Source organism: Hyla sarda, chromosome 7, assembly GCF_029499605.1.
Source record: "Hyla sarda isolate aHylSar1 chromosome 7, aHylSar1.hap1, whole genome shotgun sequence".
NCBI lineage: Eukaryota > Metazoa > Chordata > Amphibia > Anura > Hylidae > Hyla > Hyla sarda.
In genome coordinates this window covers 69,378,960-69,393,660 of record NC_079195.1, presented here as the reverse complement: position 1 = coordinate 69,393,660, position 14,701 = coordinate 69,378,960, and the positions used below count along the sequence as shown (strand labels likewise).

Here is a 14,701-nt window from a genome sequence, read left to right as displayed (position 1 = left end):
GTGAGGAGGTGGTCCGGTGAGGAGGTGGTCCGGTGAGGAGGTGGTCCGGTGGGGAGGTGGTCCGGGCTGCTATCTTCACCGGGGGCGCCTCTTCTCCGCGCTTCCGGCCCGGAATAGAGCCGTTGCCTTGGCAATGACGCAGAATTACGTTGGCAATGAACGCACCTCTGCGTCGTTGTCACGGCAACGTGACTATTCTGAGGCCGGGCCCGAAGCGCTTAGAAGAGGCCTCCCCGGTGAAGATAGCAGCCCGGAACCAGTATCCCACCGGACCACCTCCTCACCGGACAGTCCTGCAGGACCGGACCAGCGCCGAGCGGAGGTGAGTACTCAGAACTAAAGGGGGTGAGAGGGGGCTGGATGATGTTGAAGGCCGCAGTGGTCTTCAACCTGCGGACCTCCGGAGGTTTCAAAACTACAACTCCCAGCAAGCCCGGACAGCCGATGGCTGCCCGGGCTTGCTGTGAGTTGTAGTTTTGAAACCTCTGGAGGTCCGCAGGTTGAAGACCACTGCGGGTGGGGGAGTTCACTCGAGTATAAGCCGAGGGGGGTGTTTTCAGCACGAAAAATCGTGCTGAAAAACTCGGCCTATACTCGAGTATATACGGTAGTTCAAGCCGTGATTTGTCATTATTGTGATGATTATGGCTTACAGCTTTTAAAAACCCCAAAGCACCCCCCTGAAATTACTATGATTCGGGAGCCCTGTCATCTGCTGGTGTTGGTCCACTGTGCTTCATTAAAGGGGTTATCCAGGAAAAAACTTTTTTTTATATATATCAACTGGCTCCAGAAAGTTAAACAGATTTGTAAATTACTTCTATTAAAAAATCTTAATCATTTCAGTACTTATGAGCTTCTGAAGTTAAGGTTGTTCTTTTCTGTCTAAGTGCTCTCTGATGACACCTGTCTCGGAAAACGCCCAGTTTAGAAGCAAATCCCCATAGCAAACCTCTTCTAAACTGGGCGGTTCCCGAGACAGGTGTCATCAGAGAGGACTTAGACAGAAAAGAACAACCTTAACTTCAGAAGCTCATAAGTACTGAAAGGGTTAAGATTTTTTAATAGAAGTAATTTACAAATTTGTTTAACTTTTTGGAGCCAGTTGATATATATATATAAAAAGGTTTTTTCCTGGAATACCCCTTTAAGTCCAGGGTCAATGCATCTGTCTACCAAGATATTTTGGAGCACTTCATGCTTGCTTTTCTTTTAAGTTGCATAAATGAAATACAATAAACTTTTGCATGATATTCACATTTTTGGAGTTTCACCTGTATGCTTGCATAAATATAACAGAGATGGGGGAGCATTAATGGAGATCTCCGGCAAAAAATAACTAATCCCCTATCCACAGGGTAGGGGATATGTAGCTGATAGCAGGGGGCCCCATAGTGGGACGGGACCAGATACTCAGTGAGGAGCACATGTTAAAGCCGGCACACGCTCCATTCATTCCTATGGGAGTGCCAAGAAGATCTGAGGACAGCTCTCGGGCATGATCGGTGCTCCTACAGGAATGAGTGGAGCACATGCGGTCTACTGAAAGTGCCGGGGTCCTGCCCCAGTGATCGCAGGGGCCCCAGCAGTCGAACCCCCCCCCCCGCGCGATCAGCTACTTATCCCCTATCCTGTGGATAGGAGTACTCCTTTAAAATGAACAGAATAAAATAAGGTTTACAGTCTACAGTAATGCAATACCTCTCCGGGATGAAGATGCTGTACCCCGCTGTGTTCACAATCTTCTTTTCCTTAATGCACAAGCTTAACCAGCTGCACTTTATGAGCTGCAAACCTGGCGGAAGCTTCTGCAACTTCAGCAGTCGAAAGGCGCGGTCACAGTCCATTCCTTCATCCACTATAATATGGGTCACCTCTGGGCAAAACTGTCCGGAAACCTGACCGCCATTCTGGATGATCTGTTTCTGAAATATTCCTGATCTGGCCTGACCAATCCCAGCAGAAAGAATGTGAGCATGGACTCCAGCAAAACATTTCCCTAAACAGGAAAAAAAGACAGAACGTCATCCCTTATTAGTTACTATAGGCAAATCCTCGACTTGTCCTTTGTACCGGTTTTAAAAAATATCTCCTAAAGTGACCGTATCATAGGAAAATAACCTTTTTTTTTTTTCTTCTTTACATTGAGTTTGCAAATTAAAGTATTTAACCCCTTGGGGACCAAGCCCATTTTGACCCTAAGGACTAGACCAATTTCTTTTTTCACTTTGATTTTTTCCTCTTCTAAAAATCATAACGCTGTGTAAGAGGGGGCGTGAAAGAGGAGTTTCAAAAACTGTGATTATCTGTTGTGCGGAGTGAATCTGTGGAGTGGGTGCGACTGCCTATAGCCCACATTCATATTTTGGGTAAGTTTTTCTCTTTTGCACATAGTGGGATAACTGTTAGAGTTTAAACACCTTTTTTTTTTTTTTTTTCTCTGTTCCACCTCTAGGGGGAGGAGGAGTAGATTGGGCACAGGTGTATAAATCTTAGCTTGGGACTCTTATTGAGAGCTTGCTCTTTCTGAGTGTTGTTGTGTAAGAGGGGGCGTGAAAGAGGAGTTTCAAAAACTGGAGTTTGAAAGCAGGAGGTTGAGATCGCTGTGAGTGTTAATTTCTGAACGCACAAGGTCTACAAAAAATTTTTAAGTGTAATTTTCACTGTCTGTTTTTTCCTATACATTTGTGAAATCCCCATTACTAGATGGCCTCCATGTTGGAAAATGCAGTCCAATGTACATCCTGTTCAATGTATGCAATCCTTGAACAACAGTTTGAGGGTGCATATTGTTGTGCGAGATGTGTGCTAGTTGTCCGTTTGGAAGCCCAGATCCTGCATCTAGAGGGGCGACTGGCAACAATGAGAAGCATTAACAACATGGAGAGGAGTCTCCTGCTCACTGAGCAGGCACTCTCGGGAGTAGAGGTGGGGGAGGACAGTGGGACGGAGTTGCAGGACAGTCAGGCAGTTAGCTGGGTTACAGTTAGAAAGAGGGGTAGGGGAAAAAGTGTCAGGGAGGCTAGTCCTGAACTGGCACACCCCAACAAGTTTGCCCGCTTGGCAGATGAGGGGGATGCCATTACAGAGCTAGGAGAACTGCAGCAGGATACCACCTCTGACCGCCAGGGGGGTGTCTGCTCCAGTAAGGAGGGAGGGAGGAGTACAGGGCAGGCCAGACAGGTACTAGTGGTGGGGGACTCAATTATTAGGGGGACAGACAGGGCAATCTGTCACAAAGACCGGGATCGCCGAACAGTGTGTTGTCTGCCTGGCGCACGAGTTCGGCACATCGCGGATCGGGTTGACAGGTTGTTGGGCGGGGCTGGAGAGGACCCAGCAGTCATGGTACATATTGGCACCAATGACAAAGTAAGAGGTAGGTGGAGTGTCCTTAAAAATGATTTCAGGGACTTAGGCCGCAAGCTTAAGGCAAGGACCTCCAAGGTAGTCTTTTCTGAAATACTACCAGTACCACGAGCCGCACCAGAGAGGCAGCGGGAGATCAGGGAGGTAAACAAGTGGCTCAGAAGCTGGTGTAGGAAGGAAGGGTTTGGGTTCATGGAGAACTGGGCTGACTTCGCTGTCGGTTACCGGCTCTACCGTAGGGACGGGCTGCACCTCAATGGGGAGGGTGCAGCTTTGCTTGGGGAGAAGATGGCTAGAAGGGTGGAGGAGTGTTTAAACTAGGGACTTGGGGGGAGGGAACCTACAGCAAAGAGGGGGAAGATAGTGTAGATAGAGAGGTGGGAATTATAAATGTACCTGGGGGTGGAGCGGAGGGAGGGGTTAGAATAGTTAATAGGAATAAGCTTCATAGGAAAATAAAACTTACACCCTTGAATCCCATTAACCCCAATAACATAAAGGATGGAAATGTAAAGTGTATGTTCACAAATGCCAGAAGCCTAGCAAATAAAATGGGGGAGCTTGAGGCCTTGATACTGGAGGAACATATTGATATAGTTGGGGTCACTGAGACATGGCTGGACTCCTCGCATGACTGGGCTGTCAATCTGCAGGGGTTTACATTGTTTCGCAAGGATAGAATGAACAGAAAAGGTGGTGGAGTCTGTCTGTATGTAAGAAGTGGTATGAAAGTCAGTGTGAACGATGCCATAGTGTGTGATGATTCTGAGGATGTGGAATCATTGTGGGTAGAATTACAAAAGGAGGGAAATACTGAAAAAATTGTATTTGGTGTAATCTACAGACCCCCTAATATCACTGAAGAGATAGAAGTTCAGCTTCATAAACAAATAGAGAGGGCCGCCCGGGCAGGTACAGTGGTAATAATGGGAGATTTTAACTATCCAGATATAGATTGGGGTCCGGGGTTGGCTAAAACTACAAAGGGGCGACAATTCCTAAATTTATTGCAGGATAATTTTGTGGGCCAGTTTGTGGAGGACCCAACAAGAAGTGATGCCTTGTTGGATCTGATCATTTCCAACAACGCAGAGCTGGTTGGGAATGTAACTGTGCGGGAAAACCTTGGGAATAGCGACCACAATATAGTTACTTTTGACTTAAAATGTAGAAAACAAAGACAGGCGGGGAAGGCAAAAACATATAACTTTAAAAAGGCAAACTTCCCTGGGCTGAGGGCTGCACTACAGGACATAGACTGGGGGGAGGTGTTCTCAAATACTGATACAGAAGGTAAATGGGACATCTTTAAATCTACTCTAAATAACTATACAGCTAAATATATACCAAAGGGGAACAAATATAAACGATTAAAACTAAATCCTACATGGCTGACACATGATGTTAAAAGAGCAATAAACAACAAAAAAATAGCCTTCAAAAAATACAAATCTGATGGGTCAGCTATAACATTTAAACAGTACAAGGAGCTTAATAAAATCTGTAAAAATGTAATAAAAACAGCAAAAATTCTAAATGAGAGACAGGTGGCCAAAGAAAGCAAAACTAATCCCAAATATTTTTTTAGACATATAAATGCAAAAAAAACAAGGACAGAGCATGTAGGACCCCTTAATAATGATAATGGGGAGGTTGTCACAGGCGATCAAGAGAAGGCGGAGCTACTGAATGGGTTCTTTAGTTCTGTATACACTATGGAAGAAGGAGCTGACATTGGCCAGGTCGGTGCTGGTAACACATCATGTAATGTACTGAACTGGCTTAATGTAGAGATGGTACAAGGTAAGTTAAGTGATATAAATGTAAGCAAATCCCCAGGACCGGATGGACTACACCCAAGAGTTCTTAGAGAGGTAAGTTCAGTAATATCTGTACCCCTGTTCATGATATTTAGAGATTCTCTGGTGTCTGGTATTGTGCCAAGGGACTGGCGCAAGGCGAATGTGGTGCCAATCTTCAAAAAGGGCTCTAGGTCTTCCCCAGGAAACTATAGACCGGTAAGTTTAACGTGCATTGTGGGTAAATTGTTTGAAGGACTTATAAGGGATTACATACAAGAATACATAGGGGATAATAGTATTATAAGTGATAGCCAGCATGGGTTTACTAAGGATAGAAGTTGTCAAACCAATCTAATTTGCTTTTATGAAGAGGTGAGTAGAAGCCTTGACAGAGGAATGGCTGTGGATATAGTGTTTCTGGATTTTGCTAAAGCATTTGATACTGTCCCTCATAGACGTCTGACAGGTAAGTTAAGGTCTTTGGGTTTGGAAATTTTAGTTTGTAACTGGATTGAACACTGGCTCATGGATCGTACCCAGAGAGTGGTGGTCAATGATTCGTACTCTGATTGGTCCCCGGTTATTAGTGGTGTACCCCAAGGTTCTGTACTGGGCCCGCTGTTGTTTAATTTATTTATTAATGATATAGAGGATGGTATTAACAGCTCTGTTTCTATCTTTGCAGATGACACCAAGCTTTGTAGCACAGTACAGTCTATAGAGGATGTGCATAGGTTACAAGATGACTTGGATAGACTAAGTGTCTGGGCATCCACTTGGCAAATGAGGTTCAATGTGGATAAATGTAAAGTTATGCATCTGGGTACTAATAACCTGCATGCGTCATATGTCTTAGGGGGGATTAAACTGGCAGAGTCACTGGTAGAGAAGGATCTGGGTGTACTTGTAGATCACAGACTACAAAATAGCATGCAATGTCAGGCTGCTGCTTCCAAAGCCGGCAGGATATTGTCATGTATCAAAAGAGGCATGGACTCAAGGGACAGGGACATAATACTCCCCCTTTATAAAGCATTGGTACGGCCTTACCTGGAATATGCTGTTCAGTTTTGGGCACCTGTCCATAAAAGGGACACTGCGGAGTTGGAAAGGGTGCAGAGACGCGCGACTAAACTAATATGGGGAATGGAACATCTTAGCTATGAGGAGCGATTAAAGGAGTTACAATTGTTTAGTCTTGAGAAGAGACGTTTAAGGGGGGATATGATAAACGTATATAAGTATATTAATGGCCCATACAAAAAATATGGAGAAAAACTGTTCCAGGTTAAACCCCCCCAAAGGACGAGGGGGCACTCCCTCCGTCTGGAGAAGAAAAAGTTTAGTCTCAAGGGGCGACACGCCTTCTTTACCATGAGAACTGTGAACTTATGGAACAGTCTACCTCAGGAACTGGTCACAGCAGGAACAATTAACAGCTTTAAAACAGGATTAGATACATTCCTGGAACAAAATAAGATTAATGCTTATGAAGAAATATAAAATCTCATCCCTTCCCCAATATCGCGCCACACCCCTACCCCTTAATTCCCTGGTTGAACTTGATGGACATGTCTTTTTTCGACCGTACTAACTATGTAACTATGTAACTCTTTCAATTTTGTACCTACAGACCCATATAAGGGCTTGTTTTTTTGCGTCACCAATTGTACTTTGTAATGACATCGCTTATTTTATAACAAAATCTGCGGCGAAACAAACAAAAAAAATAAAAAAATTTGTGGGGTGAAAGAAAAAAAAAACGCCATTTAGTAAACTTTCTACGAAGTGCACTTATCTGTAAAAAAAAAAAAAAAAGACACCTTATCTCTATTCTTTAGGTTCATACGATTACAAGGATACCCAATTTATGCAGGTTTTATTTTACTACTTAAAAAAAAAAAAAATTATAACTACATGCACCAAAATTTATATGTTTAAAATTGTCATCTTCTGACCCCTATAACTTTTTTTTTTCTACGTACGGGACTTTATGAGGGCTCATTTTTTGTACCATGGTCTGTAGTTTTTATTGGCACCATTGTTTTAATGGGACTTTTTGATTGCTTTTTAATATTTTTTTTTATGGTATATTAAGTGAAAAAAAAATGCACAATTTGGACTTTGGTATGTTTTTACATGTATGCCATTGACCGTGTGGTTCAGCTACCCTTATATTTTAATAGTTTGGATATTTATGCACGCAGCAGTACCACATGATTGATTTTTAATTTCATTATTTTAATTTTTTTAAATGGGAAAAGGGAGGGGGGGGAATTAAAACTTATTAGGAAGGGGTTAATTCACTTATTTTTTTAACCCTTATAGGGGGATAAACCATGCAATCCTTTGAATGCATATACTGATCAATGCTATGCCATAGCATAGCATTGATCAGTGTTATCGGTGCTCTGCTGCTCCAGCCTGCTATGCAGGCTTGGAGCAGCAGATCACCGATTGGACAGAGAGGAGAAAGATAAGCGCCCTCTCACCGTCCTGTCAGCTGATCGGGACAGCGCGGTTTAACAGCCATGGTCCCGATCAGCTCTGCTGGGGAACTTTTACTTTCGGTTTAGATGCCGCAATCAACTTTGATCGCAGCGTCTAAAGGGATAATGACGGGCATCGGCCCGATCGGTGGTGCTCGGCATTAACTCTGGGTCCTGTCTGCTGATAGCAGTCGGGACCCATAGGGTTTGAAGCGTGCTCCTCTCGTAAGCGTGCTTCAAACCCTGGTAACGTGACCAGGGCGTACAGGTATGATCCATCCTTAAGTACCGGGACGGCTAGCTGTACGTCCTTGGTCCCCAACAAGTTAAAGTGTACCTCAAATGTTGTGGACAATTTTATGAAAAATGTATTCAATGCAGCACTGTGCATTCACAAGCCCTCACTTATAACTGTAGACCCAGCATAATGGGATTCTAAACAAAGATACATATGTAAGCCTGTTGTGCCTGACAAAGAATTCTGTATGAATTCGAAATGCGTTGCTATTAAACAGGATTTAAAGGGGTTATCCAGGAAAAAACTAATTTTTTTATATATCAAGAAAGTTTAATAGATTTGTAAATTACCAGTTCACACAAAAGAAGCGTGGCCGGGCACTCTCCCTCGGTATGATGCAGATAGGACGGAGTTTCACTGGTCTGTGGCAGCAGATCAGGATATCCTCGGTCGGGCAATCCCCAGACAAACAACTGTGTGCGGTCGTGCTAACAAGTGCAGAGCAGTTCAATGGTTATACCAATACAGATGAGAAATGAAGAAAAAACGGAGCACAGACCTTTAGTTGCTGACGATCAGGAACTTCTTTATTGAAGTCTTGGGGACACCATGTGCTGGGGGAGCAGGACGCCGGACAGTTTGTGGGCTACGACCGTATCGCGCTTCAGCGCTTCATCTGGCCCATGAAGCGCGATACGGTCGTAGCCCACAAACTGTCCAGCATCCTGCTCCCCCAGCACATGGTGTCCCCAAGACTTCAATAAAGAAGTTCCTGATCGTCAGCAACTAAAGGTCTGTGCTCCGTTTTTTCTTCATTTCTCATCTGTATTGAGATTTGTAAATTACTTCTATTAAAAAATCTTAATCCTTTTGAGTACTTATGAGCTGCTGAAGTTGAGTTGTTCTTTTCTGTCTAACTGCTTTCTGATGACACCTGTCTCGGGAACTGTCCAGAGTAGAAGCAAATCACCATAGCAAACCTATTCTGCTCTGTGCAGTTCCCAAGACAAGCAGAGATGTCAGCAGAGAGCACTGTTGCCAGACAGAAAATAACAACTCAACTTCAGCTTCAGATTTTTCCTGGATAACCCCTTTTAATACCTACTTGGCATATTTTTTGCTACCCTGAAGAAGCGCCCGGCATTGGTCTATTTTTAGCACTATCATGTGCTCCTCTACACTAATGTGATTCTATGGCACTGCTATGGAGATAGAGCGGGAGCTCTGTTTCCTAATGTACAGTTTTAAGCAGCAGAGAGCAGGCGCTCTGTGAATGTATTCCAAAGCCAAATCGAAAGTAATTTAGAAAAAAAATTACAATTGTGCACAATACTGCACTGTATTTTTAATTTTTTTTTTAATAGTGCCCACAATATTGGAGATACACTTTTTTACATTTTTTATTTATTTACCTCGTTACCTATCTATATATATATATATTTTTTAAATCCTGAAATCTTGCAGTTTTTTTATTCCGACCACAGCCTTATAATAGGCTGACACTTCCTGTTCTGTAAAGGAAACCTTAGAAACCAATGTATTTTATTTTGTGTACACATATTTGTCCATAATGGAAGAAAAAAAAAAGAATACAAAAAGCACGTAAGATAAAATACATCAGCAAATGTAACAGTGCGTGGGATGCGGATGATTGACAGGTCATGTTGAGGTGCCGAAAACTCGCGATGCGCATGTCCGGAATACGCCGGCCCCGGACATGCGCATTGAGCGAAATGGCGCGGAGATATGACGAGAAGTCGCACCCGGAAGCACTCAGGGCGTGCGCAAATGATCCACACCTGGCGAGATGCACAAGCGTCAGCATAAAAACCCTAGGAGGAGACATAACTAGCATGGCCTCTTGAAAAAGATAGCGAAACGTCCGTTGAGGTCGGGGTACGTGCTGGAGCAGCACAGCGACATAATGGGTGAGCGTAATGCTGTACTTATGCATATGCAATTGTGATAGAGCAATATATAGTATTGATATTTTTTGGGTCTCTATGAGGAGTTACCTGTATCCCATTTCCAAATAGACTATTATATGGAGTTTTTTCGGTTAACCTATTACATGCCTGCAAGATATTTACTAAGTACATAATGTATGGTCCAGCAACTGGTACCTTCCCCTCCATGCACTTTTGTATTGAAAGTTGTTAAGAAAGACTCATATTATGCGTTATATATGTTTTTAATGGAAAGTAAATAAAGTATATGATTTTATTACACTCTGAATATTGGTATAAGCTCTTTTTGTTCATTAAGTATACAGCAAATGTAACTGTGTATTCTTTATTCTGCTGGACATGTAACACCGTTACCTTGATCGTCCACATCTGTCTTTAGCTTCTTTTTGTTCTCTGCGGGGTCGCAGCTTTCTCTTGACCGCTTTACTTTTGGGAAAGCTTTAACAATCCCTCTTGGTTCCATGCAAACAAGATCTGCAAAAGAAAAAACAAATGTGATGCTAAAACCCGGAAAAATAGCAAAGGAGAAAACTGGGCATCATGTCTTAAATCTAAGAAGAACTAGCCTTGATGCCCGCTGCATCCACCTAGTGCCCAGTTATATTGCCCAATGTAGTCTATGAACTGTAAGGTGCTGGTTTTACTGCTTAGTATTCTAGAAGTGACCAGTGTGTTCTAGACCAGAGTATCTTAACCAGTGTGCCTCCAGCTGTTGCAAAACTACAACTCCTAGCATGCCCGGACAGCCGTTGGCTGTCCGGGCATGCTAGGAGTTTTAGTTTTGCAACAGCTGGAGGCACACTGGTTGGGAAACCTTGCAATCTGTAACTCAGAAACCATGCATGATAAGTAGTACAAAGCTACTCAATATTATAAACACACTAATATATATATATATATATATATATATATATATATATATATATATATATATATATCTTATATGTCAACTGTAAAAAATACCAACAAAACAAGAATTCTATACATCTTTTTATTATATGGACATGCTGGGAGTTGTAGTATCACAAAAGCTGGAGAGCCACAGGTTGTAGTCTACTGATATGAATGATCATTTTCCAGTTGCAATACACATTATACCGTAGTTCTACATGTTCTCTAATTTTGAGAATAAAACCTTAGTGGGATTTTTTCTTTTTTCCGTTTTGGACTAATATAGTTAAAGGGGTATTATTCCAGGCCAAAACTTTTTTATATATATCGAAAGTTAAACAGATTTGTAAATTACTTTGATTAAAAAAATCTTAATCCTTGCAATAGTTATTAGCTTCTGAAGTTGAGTTGTTTTTTTTCTGTCTAACTGCTCTCTGATGACTCATGTCCCGGGAGCTGTGCAGTTCCTATGGGGATATTCTCCCATCATGCACAGCTCCCGGGACGTGACATCTTCATTGAGCAGTTAGACAGAAAACTTCAGAAGCTAATAACTATTGGAAGGATTAAGATTTTTTAATAGAAGTAATTTACAAATCTGTTTAACTTTCCGGAGCCAGATATATATATATATATATATATATATATATATATATATATACACACATACAGTGGTCCCTCAACATACGATGGTAATTCGTTCCAAGCGGCCCATCGTTTGTCGAATCCATCGTATGTTGAGGGATCCGTGCAATGTAAAGTATAGGAAGCTGTACTCACCTGCCCCCGCCGCTCCGCACCAGGTCCTCACCGCTCCCCATGATGTCCAAGGGGCTCCTGATGCTGTCCCGCTGCTCCGGTGTCTTCTTCGCGATCCTTCGCTGTCTTGCGCATCTTCTGCAGGGTCCGGGCCTCGCTTTCTGGTGACGTTATTACGATGCTGCGCCGGCGCGGCGTGCGTAGTGACGTAATAACAACGCCAGAAACCAAGGCCCGGACCCTGGAGAAGATGCGCAAGACACCGGAGGATCGCGAAGTGGACCCGGAACAGCGGGAATAGGTAAGCGAACCTGCCCGGGATGCTTAAACTGCTATCCGACAGCAGCTTAAGCATTTTGCGCTGTCGGATAGCAGTTAATGCGATGGCCCCGATATATAAAAGCATCGTATGTCGATTTGATCATATTATGGGTGTCAGCAGAGAGCAATGTGGTCAGACAGACAGGAAAATAAAATAAAATAATAACTTCCTGTGGAGACTACAGCAGCTGATAAGTAATGGAAGGATTAAGATTTTTAAATAGAAGTAATTTACAAATCTGTTTAACTTTCTGGGATCAGTTGATAAAAAGATTTTCCAGCAGAGTACCCTTTTGAGCATTTAAAACTCTTAGCTTGCAGTCAGTAAATGTAAACATTCTTAAGGGAAGGGTCACATACAACTAATCTGCAGCTGGTTTTGATACTTTTGACTTCAATGGGTCAGTGGAAAATCTGCCACTTTCAGTTCTGAAAATGCACGATTAACTACGTGTGAACCTACCGTGAGGCTACAGTTCCACATAGAGTATACACAGTATTTTACGATGCATATTTCTGCATATTTTCCGATGGCCATACACAAAGGGCTACCTGGCGGCAGCAGTGTTTGTTCAGTGAGGTTTGGGGGTGGGGCAACGCATCAAAGTCACGCTGGCGCACATTCCAGCCACCAAACCACACTGAACAAACATGGCTGCCGCCAGGTAGCCCTGTGTGTATGGCCATCGGAGAACACTTCTGCACAGCAGAAATACACTGCGTAAGTGTTACGTGGGACCGTACCCTGAAGGATTGGGAGTACATCTTGCAAAGAAAGCAATATGCCTTTCGTCAGGTTGTGTGTTGTATTTTTAATACAATGGAACTGATCTGCAATACCACACACAACCTGAGGACAGAAATCAGCTGGTTTTGTATCCATGAATAACCCCTTTAGAAGTATGAAACGTATGTTTGTCATTCCAGAATTTCCATCCTCCTGCTTCCACCCCACTCCACTACCTCGAACACACAAAAGGCGGCCAAGAACTGCCCGGTCTGCCTTAACTGCCCTCCTCCTCCTCACCATGGGCACTGCCAGCACTGATGACAGGACGGCAAGGGACAGAGTTCAATGCAACAGAAGATCAAGAACTCCATCTGGCAAGACCCATACCTGTCATTCATTCATCTGGCATTGAAAGTGTCCTCACATGTCATCACATACCTGCACTTTACATGCATGATGTCATCTGCTACATACATGTGTGATTCCAGCCCTGTCCACACTACACACCTTCTTGTAGCAGCCTTCCCTTTATCTCAGTGCTTAGTCCTTAGTCTTTAAAAGGGTACTGCACCCCTAGACATCTTATCCCCAATCCAAAGGATAGGGGATAAGATGTCTGATCGCTGGGGACCCCCACAATATAGCATGTAGCACCCACCTGTTACTGCTCCGGAAGCGATGGAGGGTCTGGCTCCCGATCACGGGGACGGAAGATCGTGATGTAAGGACTTCGCCCCCTCAATGCAAGTCTATGGGAGGGGGCGTGACGGCTGTCACGCCCCCTCCCATAGACTTGCATTGAGGAGGCGGGGCGAGAACCTCCAGCGCTGGGTGGGTGCTGCATGCTATATTGCGAGGGTCCCCAGCGATCAGACATCTTATCCCCTATCCTTTGGATATGGGATAAGATGTCTAGGGGTGGAGTACCCCTTTAACAGGTGATATAACTGTGGTGATGCCTGATTCACTGACAACAATTATATTACTTGTAATAAAAAAACTAAGGAAATCCTAAAAACATGACCTGTTGGGGGAACTTGAGGACCGCGCTTGAGAAACACTGCTTTCTCTCAATGTGATGCTTCTCAGTTCACATGTCGGAAAGTTCCGTAGTGGAATCTTCCCATTAGTCAATGGGACTTTTAGCATGAATCCAATGAGAACATTTAGCGAAAAAAATTCCTCACAGAATTTCCTGTAAACAATACCCGTAGGCCTCGTTCGCACAGTTGATTTTCCAAGTGGAATAGGCAGAAAAGTTACGTTCGGAATTTTCGCTGCAGCAGAATCTCATTGTTTACAATGGGATTATGCTGCCACAGGGCTGAATTTCCACAGTGGAAACATCTGCCATGGAAATGCATTGCCCTCTATGGAGATGGTGTATTTTAACCCTTTTTAACCCGTTCTCGCCCGTCATTCATAACGCACGTTGTTTTGGGACGGGAGATAGTAGCGGGAGAAATAGTGCATGCACTTATCTCCTGTCCCAAAATAACTTGCGTTATGATTGAAGGGCGAGAACTGGTTAAAACGTGTATTAGAACAATCCTATAGGCCAGTGGTCTCCAACCTGCAGACCTCCAGATGTTGCAAAACTACAACTCCCAGCATGCCCGGACAGCCGTTGGCTGTCCGGGCATGCTGGGAGTTGTAGTTTTGCAACATCTGGAGGTGCGCAGGTTGGAGACCACTGGCCTATAGACTATAGTGGGAATTACTAACGTAAGTTAGGGCTTTTCTAATGGCCATTTTAGTCCTCTTTAAGCCAATTGGTTGTTAATACAGGACTCATTCCATGGGCCATGTATTTTACCTGAAGCCAGTCATGAGCTACTATAGGATTACAAGTAGAGATGAGCGAACTTACAGTAAATTCGATTCGTCACAAACTTCTCGGCTCGGCAGTTGATTCTTATTCTGCGTAAATTAGTTCAGCCTTCAGCTGCTCCGGTGGGCTGGAAAAGGTGGATACAGTCCTAGGAAAGAGTCTTCTAGGACTGTATCCACCTTTTCCAGCCCACGGGAGCACCTGAAAGCTGAACTAATTTATGCAGGAAAAGTCATCAACTGCCGAGCCGAGAAGTTCGTGATGAATCGAATTTACTGTAAGTTCGCTCATCTCTAAATACAAG

At 43.5% G+C, this 14,701-nt stretch overlaps 1 protein-coding gene across 3 annotated transcripts in view; it reads right to left on the bottom strand.

Annotated features, from left to right (window-relative positions):
- Positions 1–14,701, bottom strand: part of POLL (DNA polymerase lambda) — a 76,435-nt gene that overhangs the window by 19,588 nt on the left and 42,146 nt on the right. For all 3 annotated transcript variants that reach the window (XM_056529493.1, XM_056529492.1, XM_056529494.1), the window contains 2 exons: positions 10,220–10,339; positions 1,702–1,999 (listed from right to left, as the gene is read on the bottom strand). In XM_056529493.1, the coding sequence (XP_056385468.1) occupies positions 1,702–1,999; positions 10,220–10,328 (407 nt within the window). In that variant the 5' untranslated portion in view covers positions 10,329–10,339. The remainder of the gene's footprint in view (positions 1–1,701; positions 2,000–10,219; positions 10,340–14,701) is intronic.